Here is a 10,995-nt window from a genome sequence, read left to right as displayed (position 1 = left end):
AAAAAGAAGGAAAGTTACAGTTTGTAGGAATATATGAGCTTACTTAGTAGTAAGCAGACAGAAACTTTGCCCAGAAGACACATATACATACTAATATACGCAGACAACTGTGTGCACTTTATTGTTCCTTTTTCCAAGGCCATCAGGACCAAGGCAAATGTTGTTTCTGGCCATACTGAAAAAAGCCAGGATGGTTTGATTAACCCACGATCTAGGTCTCTTGTGAATGTTGGATGTGATTTCTTTATGATATGACTCGGAAGTGATCTATACTGCCATGGGCAATAATAGGGAGTCCTAACCAAATTACTCCATTTCTACATCCTGTTTATGATTTTTCTGGTGTTCAGTGAGCAAGATGGTTGTCTTCTGGTGGGCAGTGTCCTCTCAGATAATTCAAAGGAAAGTCCTAAGATCACTAGAAATCAATAACTCATATAATTTATGTCCAATGACTAGTCTTGATTAAAGAGATATGGAAGTAGATGGTTTTCTTGATTTTTTATTAGATTTATTCCCCATTCCACTCCAGAAGTCAGGCAAACACAGAATTTAATGTGATTTAAAATGTGCTAGTTAATTTGTGCTATCATCAAATATTTGGACACTTGACTTCTTTTCTTTGGATGATCGGTACTGTGGTTCCACTCGTGTCATAGACAACCGTTGGCCATTCTGTTTTTGACCTTTGTAGATCAACAGGCTGAGCAGGAACGGATCGAGGAAAGGCTGGCTTATATTGCTGATCACCTTGGCTTCAGCTGGACAGGTAAAATGAGTTGACCCATTTTTTCAACAAAAACTGGTTGGTTTAAATGACATAGTTGCATCAGCCAAGTGTCATTAACAATGAAAAAGGTCTCTTTTTTTCTTTCCTTGAGGAGGACCGCGTGGAATGGTGAAAAGAATAATAAAGTATGAACTAGAAAACCCAAGCACTACATTGACTCACTGTGTGAACTAGGGCAGGCTTTTCATTGTCTCTTGCATTTTGAATAATAGAACTTTAGACTGGGAGATTTTGAGAATATAACAACCCCCACCACCCTCCTTTCAGAGCTGTGGATATCTAAACCTTAGGGAGATGACTCTGTTTCAAAACCATTGTTAGATGTTATTGTCATAAAATTTAATTTGAGATTCAACCTGGGCTCCTTGTTTTAGATACCTTGTGTCAGGTATCTTCTTCATGAACAGTACTAAAATTTACTTCTGATGAATGTTGAAATACATATGAATGAGATGTTCACAAATTTTCCGAGAAATGAGAATGTTTAAGTTTAGAAATTATGTGTTAAATAATTTTTAAGGGAAAGTGAATTCTAAAATCAATATGAATTATTTACAAATCGTGATTTGTAGGTTTTAAAAATTATGCCCTTTAATCTTTCCTGTGATTTAACATTATTAAAGCTAGATTGTCAGTCTAGCTTTTTTCCTTTTTCTTTTTTTGGTCCAACTTCCTTTTATGTCACTTGTGACTACTTAATAAAACAAACAATATAAAGTTAATGTTGATCTTTTTTCAGTTTCTTGAAGATTTGGTCATGAATAGGAGATAGGAGTCATAATATCCTTAATAAAAAATTGATAATGTAGAATAATGACTGAAACATTTAAAAGTAGTTTTTAAGTACTGATCTGACTTATTTAATTGAGGGATTTAGGGGAAGAAAGGACATCAAAATATTCCTGGTTGACCTGTTAAATAGGTAACATTCAGAATTATTTATTTTGCCTCTTAAGTATTTATATGTGTGTGTGTATATATATATATTTTAAATGTAATATCTGTTATAGTTGGTGAAAATTAAAATTCTGCAACCACACTGAATAGTATAAGATGAAAAATAAATGTCTCTCGTACCCACATCTGGTCTTTGAGCCCCATGCCTCAAAGGGAACTGCTAACACTCTCATGTGTTCAGAAAAAAATCTGCAGTGCCCACATCTATGCCTATTATTTAAAAATAAGCAAAATTTCATTTAACAATATTCAGCATAGAAATATCTGTCATTCTTTTAAATGGCTATTTAATTCCACTGTATGGAGTTACCATAATTTTATCAGTGGCCTTTGTTGATGGATATTTAGGTGTTTCCTGTTAGTGGCAATAAACATCTTTGTGCACTGGTAGATTTTTATGGGTATATCTTATAGGGCATATTCCTAGAAGGAAAATTGCTGTGTAAAGTATATGTATATTTTTAATTTTGAAAGATATTGGCAAATTTCCCTTCAAAGAGGACACCTCATTTACACACACCTCCCCTTGCCCCACAATGTATAAGCATCCGTAGAGAATGTTAATGGTAGACTTTACAGGAAAACTTTGTGGCTTCCTCCCTAGGTCAATTAATGCTTCCCAGACCTTTTATTCATGTGACATCCAATCAAAGAAAGGAGTTTATCCAACCACCATAATATAGCAATAACCAGTATTTATCCAGGTGCCCAGAAACAGGATTTATAGTATTTAAAACATCACCTAATGATAATTAAAAGTGAGACATGGTCTATTTCTACTGTTTTCAGTCATTTATTTTCCATTATCTTGGTTAAGAGTATGAGCTGGTATTAAGGGTCTTTTCCACATTTTGGAAGTAAATGGCCCTGAATTTACATACTTTATCATCGTTGCCTCAAACTTACTATTTAAACTATGACAGTGATCAATTCTATACCCAATTTTAAGGAAAATACCTGCAGTTAGTGCTAGAAGAACAAAGGCATATGAGCATCGCTTCTAGTAAGTAGAAAACAATAAAGGAACTCTTACAGTAACACTGAGAACACATCATTTACAGAATCACAAGGCAAGGTGTAGAGACTCAAACCTTGAAGTTAGTGTATTTACAAAGGAGCATCTTCTCTTCTAGAATTAGCAAGAGAACTGGATTTCACCGAGGAGCAAATTCATCAAATTCGAATTGAGAACCCTAACTCCCTTCAGGACCAGAGTCATGCGCTTCTGAAGTACTGGCTAGAAAGGGATGGGAAACACGCTACCGGTAGGTGGGGAGCTTATGTGAGGGCAGTAGGCCAAAGGTAGAAATAAGTCTTGTTCCACAAACCTTTTATGTGGATTCAGTAAAATAAGAAAAAAACAAATGCCATCAATCTGAAGTGCTTCTCTAAGCAAAAGAAGCTATCACATTTCTCAAATGTGCGTGTTGCATAAAAATTCTTGTACCGTGTTCCCGTGAACAGCATTGACTAGTGGAATGTGATACTGGCACTGGCTGCTCACAGTAGTCACAAAAGTCCGAAAACTTTCTAAGTATCGATAGCCAGCCAAATTGCTTTATTAGTCATTGTTTTATTGATGATGCATTACCTTCAGTTCCTGCTTCTCTTACTCCTAAATGACTAAAATGGGGGAGAAATGTCAGGTAGATATTCTTTATAATGATTTATATGTGATATTCTGACCATATCAAATAAAATGAGAAGTGATACTGACCATAACCGCTTCTCATCCTCAGCTGGTCTAAATTTGCCACTTCCTTTTATGTCTCTTGGAAGGTCTACCTGGAGACCTCTCTGATTCACATCCAGCCCACATTCATCTTTCCTTCTGTTACCATTCTTCTGGTAGGATTGCCAGTTTTAGCAAATGAAAATAGAGAGCAGCCAATTAAATCTTCAGATAGTCAACAAATACTTTTCTAGAAGTATATCCCATACAATATTTGAGATATACTTTTACTTGTAAAAAAATATTTGTTTTTTGTTTAAAATTCAGATTTGGCAAGGTGTCCTACGTGTTCTCTGGCAACTTTACTTTTAGGGCTTGTGCCGTGCTGTGCCCCCCTCCTCTTTTTGTGTGCGTCTCTGATTGGTCTGTTTGCTTATTTTTACAAAGACCCTTAATTGGGCTTTGGTTGTTTCCTGTACATATATCAAAATTTTAGTAAATTTTTCCTGTGTTTAAAATAGTTCACACACAAAAAATAATTCAGTGAGAATAAATGAAAGAGATTTTTTTAAAGAGTACCCTTTAGATGTAATAAATGGTTTTTCTCTAACATCCCAGATACCAGTCTCATTGAATGTCTCACCAAGATCAACCGAATGGATATTGTTCATCTCATGGAGGCCAGCACAGAGCCCCTCCAGGAGCGCATCAGTCACAGCTACGCAGAGATTGAACACACAATCACCCTGGATCACAGTGAAGGTCGAACAATTCATGTGTGTCTGAGTGTCTGCTATGTATGGTTAATTCAGGCACCTGGACCTGTCCTCCACTGTCTTCCTATTTTTAGAAGGCAGACTGTGGCCTTTGGTAATACGATCTTCTCCTGAATACTTTGAGGCTTCCCTGCCCATTTTAGATGCCCCAACAGTGCTCATTCTTTGTTATTTCATCATTGTCTGAGTCATCATGGGCTGATATAACAAAATACCATAAACTGGTTGGCTTAGACAGCAGAAATTTATTTTTGCACAGTTCTAGAGACTAGAAGTCCAAGATCAGGGTGAGATCGTGGTTGGGCTCTGGTGAGGGCTATCTTCTGGACTGTACAAGGCTGTCTTCCTGCTCTGCCCTCACGTCGGGGAGAGCGAGCGAGCTAGGCCTCATATCTCTTCTTATAAGGGCACTAATCCCATCCATGAGGGCTCTACCCTCATGACCTGATCACTTCCCAGGGGTACCACCCCCAAACACCATCACACTGGAACTAGGGTTTCAACATACGAATTTTGAGGGGACCCAAACATTCAGTTCATGACAACCATCAAAAAGGATGCTCCATCCAACGCCCTTTCCTCTGCTCCCTGACAGCACTTCTGATACTTGCGTCTTTTCTCCACCTTAATGACCCATTCCTATGCCCACAACCAAAACTAAATCATTATCAATGACTGTACTACTTCCAGTGAAGCATTACACTTGCTTCCTCTTTTGCCTTTTTGCAGTAATTCTCCAAACCCACTGGGACATCCAGTGGTCCTACCACCTTTTCAGTATTAAAGTTTCCCTAATCCACCCTCATTCATTTCCATGCTCACTTACTCTCCTTCTTTTTCTCCTCCTTTTTCTCCTTCTGATACTCACGCATCACTATTTTTGCACCTTTTCTTCTTTCAAGCCTCCAGCATTTCTCTCCTTTTTATTTATTCCAACCTGATGACCACATTTAGTATTTCTTAGAAAAAATAGGAATAACCATAAGCAAATGTCCATATTCTTTCACCACAAAAATCTCCCAACCCAAATGCATCTCAGTGTGTATACTCTGCCTTCCCTTCTCTATGCAGTGTCCTGGCTTTGCTAAAACCATTATCTCTTTCCTTGCATAGGATCTCATCCCCTTTTACCAACCATGGACTAATTTACTTCTGCAATTATCTACTCTGGCTTCCTACCAGTAGACCCTGCTCCACAGCATCAAAATATGCTTTAATAGAGCCCAGCTTTAAAAATAAAGCAAAGCAAATGACTCCTTTCACTCAGTGTGCTCTCCTGTATAATCACTGTTTCTCCATCCATTATGTAGGAAATCTCTTCCAGAGAATAGTCTTTCTTTCCATTCTCTCCAGAACTGTCACTAGAATTCCGTAGCAGGTTTTGTCACCCCCACTGGACAAAAAGAATCCTGCACAATTCACTAATTGTTTCCTCATTGCCAAATGCACTGAACAATATTGTCTTATCTTCCTTTACCCCTTAGTAACATTCGACAGAAAAAATTAGTCCCTTGTTCTGGAAACATTTTCTTCACTCACTTTCCACGATACCTTCTCTTCTTGGTTTTCCTTTTCCCCTATTTTGCAGGATATTCTTCCTCAGTCTTTCTGCAGCTCTTACTTTCCCTAGATTTACATGATGCCATGTGTTACTGAGCACCAAGAATCTCGTAGCGTGTCCCACCTCCCGTCCCTCCCTTCTTCCCGAGTCCCTGACGCCTGGCCTCTGGGCTGTTCCCTGGGCACCCGACACATTCTTGGGCTTCAGGGCTCTGGTGCTTTCTGTTCCCTCCATTCTGGAGTGTTCACCAGGTACCTTTTGCTCTCACTTTATTTGCGCCTCTGCTCAAGTATCACCTCCCAAGACAAGCCTGTCCTGACAGGTCTACCTAAAGTACTGACCTGATTTACTGTGTATCTTTACCCTGGGTTTCTTGTCTCCTAAAAGTTATCATAAGCATGCATCTGCAGAAATCCAAGTTCAGTGAGGCCAGAAGTTTCTTCTGTCTTACTCACTGCTATGTATCCAGCATCTAAACAGCACCAATTACACAGTCAATACTCGATATATATCTGTTAAGTGAATAGATAGACAGATGCATGTCAATCACACCTCTTTCAATGACTCCTCATTGCCCTGGATATAATGAAATAAGAAACCCTCCATAAAAAGAGTGCTAACATCAGAGTGTTGTTTAATTCAAGTTACTACTTGCAAAGCACTTAGAACATTGCCTGACAGAGAGTAAATATTCAGAACATGTTAGCTATTATTAATTATTATTATTATTAACTATTATTAACTTTCTTCTTACCACATAGATTCTGTGCCTTAACTGTTGCAGTTGATATCTGCTTACCATTAGATCTGCTTAAGATGTCACACTCTCTGCATTTCCTTTCCTGAGTCTTTAACCCTGAGTTGGATGCTCCCTCATTCATTGACTGGCAGCTGTGGCCCAGCCGCTCTGCATTTTAGTATCCCTTACTTCCTGAGCTTCCCAAGATGGTCAGCATCGTGAAGGCAGAGACAGTGCCTCCTTCAGCTTTATAACAATGGACCTATCACAGATGTGGCATGTAGCAGTTACTTAATAAGTACCCACTTAATATTGTTTAGCTTCAATTAAATGCATAATTTAAATCGTTCTCCCCTGTAGGGTTCTCAGTACTTCAGGAGGAGCTATGCACTGCACAGCACAAGCAGAAAGAGGAGCAGGCTGATTCCAAAGAGGGCGATCATCCTCCCATCGTCTCAGAGGAAGACATTTCTGTCGGCTACTCCACTTTTCAGGATTCCATCCCCAAAACTGAGGGGGACATCTCAGCAACAGAGCACCTTCCCCCGACTCACCAGGAGCACGCTCAGCAGGATTTCTCAGGGAAAATGCAGGACCAGCCTGAAGAGTCATCTCTTGAACAGCAGGAATACTTGTGAGTTGCAAATGAAAACCTGTTCAATGTAATTCCAAAGAAGCAAGCCTGTGGGGCGAGGGTGCCAGGCATATACAAGCGTAAATTGTTTTCAGATAGTTTTTGAATGATCCCACCCATAACAAGTGGCAGAACTACAGAAAAAAAAAGCAAAATATCTACGAGACATCATTGTGACGGCATTGCACCGCACAGGTCCACCTGAACCAACCTCTTGTTCTGTAAACTTGGGCAAATGCCTAAGCCCTTTGAGTCTCGGTTTCCACATCTATAAATTATGATAATAATATATACCTTATTCATCTTACAGGGTTGAAGGTCCAGGGTATGTCTGTGAAAGCATTGTTTAAACTGTAGACCATGCAGTTCTTACTTGTACATTTGCTGCACCTCACTTCTCTCTGTATGTGCCCGTTGCACCCTGGCTGGTTCAGAGTGTGCACCCTGACAGTGTAGGTGAAGCAGCCCCTGTGTGGCTAACAATAAAAACAGAAATGCAGCACTAATTCTTCACACAGGATGAAAGACCATTGGGGGTTGGAGTGGGATCCAGAGATGTCTTCTAGAGAGCTTCCAGCTAAAGAAAGTTGCAGAGCATAGTCAGCTTAGAACTCAAGTTCTGGGCTTTCTGGAAGCAAAGGCAAAAGAAGTGACACTTGTCCTCTAGAAAAAGCAAATGGATCCTGAGAATGGCAGGCATGTCCCAGCCTCGAAATCTGAGAACAGTGTGTCAGGAGACTGTATCACAGCCTCTCCTTTGTCGAGTGGGTTTTATGCTGGGGTCACTGGAACCTGAGAAGAGGGTAAGATGGGTATTGAAATGATCTTTTCTTCCCTGAGCACCGCCCCTTAGCCCATCTACTTTTAGACTTTAGGGGCGAGCATAGAGAAGAGGTAAGGAAAAGAAAGCAGGAAAAAGAAAAAGATGGGAAGCAAAGAGGGCTTATCAGAAAGGCACTTTGGGCATTTAATTTCTACAGAGTGACAGAAAATTAAAGGCGCAGAAACAGCAGATTTTTTTTTTCTTTTAGAAATTGACATGATAAAGGTTGCATTAGTTTTCCCCAAACTACAGCCACAGACAGAATTTCAATGCCAGTAGATCATCCTATCAAGTAATACAGTTTCCTGGAGGTATAATGAGAATCTCCCTGTATTTATAACTATGATAACTGTATTAACATGGTGTTTATATATTGCTTTTGAAAAATTCTGCCGAATTTTGATTCTTGCTTCAAAAGCCTTAGTGTCTACAGATCTTTGTTATATAAACCTCTTTAAATCATCCAGAGTACCTTGAGTTATCGAAGAAAAGATGAAATTATCATGCATTTAATATCACTAATATTATTTATTATCTCTACTTTGTAGAGATTAGGAAATAGTAATACGTTTGAGGACAATATTTATCTTTAGAATACATATTTCCCAGTTAATGTTAGATCAGTGAGCTGTAACTCTGTATCTTACATAATGATTTCTATTCACATTTCATTTCTTGACCAACTTTACAAAACCTTTTGAGACTTCCATGGACTGTGAAGACAAGTCCCGTCTTCCCTGCCAGATTCCTTGCTTCAGCAGGGGCAGAAATGCATATGCTCTCGTGGCATAATTGGGCTTTTCTGTTTCAGCGTGACCACCCCAGGGACGGAAGTATCAGAGACCCAAAAGGCCACGGCAGTACCTGGCTCTCCCAGCCAGACACCTGAGGAAGTCAGCAGCCCTGCCGAGGAGGAGAGACCGTACCCCCAGACCCCGACATCGAGCGGGCGAGGAGACTCTCCCATCGTACAAGAACCTGAAGAGCCCCCAGAACGGAGGGAGGAGGGTTCGCCCCGGAAAAGCAGCCTCGTGATAGTGGAGTCTGCCGAGGACCAGCCGCGGGCTTTTGAGAGGCTCGATGAAGAGGCAGCTTTTCAAAAGGTAAAATCTCCTCTGCTCTATTCCTTGCCCACCTGTAACAAAGCTACACACCTCTGTTTCCATTTCTCTGATGACTTATGTTTTCACTGCAAAACAAAAAGGGTCGCCAAGTTAATTAACCTGGGCCATGCGAAGCCCTCAGTCCCTTTTAAAATCTAGAAACCAGTGAATCTTGAAAAAGAAGATGCATAGTTCCTGTTCTAGCTACTTGACTGTAAGCCCTCATTTTATAGTCATAAACCCTTTTGCTAAGAAAAATGAACACTGGGGTGAAACACTGTACCTGACGTAGCTTTTCAAAATTAGTTGTCTTAGGCATGAAGAAAGCCCATGACGGGGATGAACTGAGCCTCAGGTGAGACAGCCAGCCAGGGGGCAAGTGCCAGACCTGCACCCCTAAGTCTGTCCGTGTCTGTCTCTGCCATCAGGACGGACACACAGACTGCGGGTGTCGGGTGGGCTCTACCTCCCAAAACAAATTTTTCTCATTAGAGGAAGGATTATTTCCAAGTGAGATCTTCTATTTATTTTAAGAATGACAGGAAAAAGACATTATGCCTAAAGTGATGGCTGGTTCTAAGTGTCAGAAAATCAATAGTGGCATGAGATCTGCATCACCGTCTTTCCTTCTTTGTCATCAGTGAGTTTTGACATTGTCCGGAGGGGTGGAGACCATCTTAAGAAACTCATTCAAACCATTTATTCTCAAAACATGGTCTGGGTGGTTCATATCCCTCAGTTTTAACTGGAGGACTTGATCCCTGCTTCCTCAGAACTCCTGAATCAGGATGAATCCCAGGTAGGGGAGGGGGACAAGAGTCTGCATTTTCTGTTTCTCCCTAGAGGACTCTCATACCCTTCCCCCACAAAGTGTGAGAATCTGTTTGAATTAAACTTAACTTAATGTAGATTAAATTAGATAGTATTTTTCATTTTTGAGCTCAAAAACTGTGTGTCAAGGTTTTTTTAAAGCATGAATATATGTCTCACTAGGAAAGAATGAGTTATATGAAAGAATTAAAGTGTGATGCAACATATCTTTGGGCTTGAAATTTTTTTTTTTCACTATGAGTGTGACATCTGCTGACAGGATTTATCTAAAATCACAACTAAAATTAGGAGAGTTCCCGGCAGATGAGAACTATTCTCTGATTTTGGCAGTTATCTTAAATGATGAATTCATCCCATGAATGGATTTCTATTCCAAGTTTGCCTTTGTGCAGAATTACTCATCTCTCAAGTTCTTGGCTTAAGTGAATTCTAGTGAAAATGTTTCATAGATGCTGTCTGACTTAAACGTTGCCAATTTCAGTCTCAGAATCTAACTGAAGTATAGGTTAAAAACAGTTACCTGGATAATTCATACATTTAATCTGTTCTATGCATATAAATAAACTTTGATAAGTCATTCTGTTTCATTCTTTATACAGGCCTGTTCTGCTTATTCTTGTTGAATTTCCAATTATCTCTCCAGCTTCCTTTTTTGATCCTTAACCTCTCATAACCCTGACTTGAGGATCCAATTTCAATCATTTTCCTTGCTGACCATATTTCCAGGCAGCAGATTCTTGAGTGTATTTAAAGTATAACCTGCTTTAGAACTTACACGTTTTCCTTTAGCAGGAAAGAATATAGAAATATAAGTGGTATTTTAGTATGTTGAGAAAAAAAATTTTTTTTAAATAGCATTCCATTAGGAAAGAGTGATTCGATATATGGCTCCCAAGACATGTTCTAATCTAAAATTATGTTATTAGCTCTGGCTCTGGCTTTGGGCCAGACGCATAAAATTGGCTTGACCTCTGCACCTCAGCTTCTCTACAGAATGAGTTTAATACTGTCCATAGCCTGCCTTCCTTGCTGGCAGGGAAATGCACTGCTGGCCAGATAATAGCCCCAGGAAGTTTTGACTTCCTGCAGAAAGTCCTGCTACAAGCATA

General features: G+C 39.7%; 1 protein-coding gene across 28 annotated transcripts in view; it reads left to right on the top strand.

Annotated features, from left to right (window-relative positions):
- Positions 1 to 10,995, top strand: part of ANK2 (ankyrin 2) — a 601,138-nt gene that overhangs the window by 580,983 nt on the left and 9,160 nt on the right. For all 28 annotated transcript variants that reach the window (XM_074341892.1, XM_074341900.1, XM_074341899.1 and 25 more), the window contains 5 exons: positions 695 to 769; positions 2,881 to 3,012; positions 4,038 to 4,181; positions 6,856 to 7,129; positions 8,764 to 9,055. In XM_074341892.1, coding sequence (XP_074197993.1) covers positions 695 to 769; positions 2,881 to 3,012; positions 4,038 to 4,181; positions 6,856 to 7,129; positions 8,764 to 9,055 — 917 coding nt within the window. The remainder of the gene's footprint in view (positions 1 to 694; positions 770 to 2,880; positions 3,013 to 4,037; positions 4,182 to 6,855; positions 7,130 to 8,763; positions 9,056 to 10,995) is intronic.

This window comes from Camelus bactrianus, chromosome 2 (assembly GCF_048773025.1).
Source record: "Camelus bactrianus isolate YW-2024 breed Bactrian camel chromosome 2, ASM4877302v1, whole genome shotgun sequence".
Lineage (NCBI taxonomy): Eukaryota > Metazoa > Chordata > Mammalia > Artiodactyla > Camelidae > Camelus > Camelus bactrianus.
The sequence above is the reverse complement of the archived record's forward strand: the minus strand, read 5'-3'. Positions and strand labels throughout refer to the sequence as shown.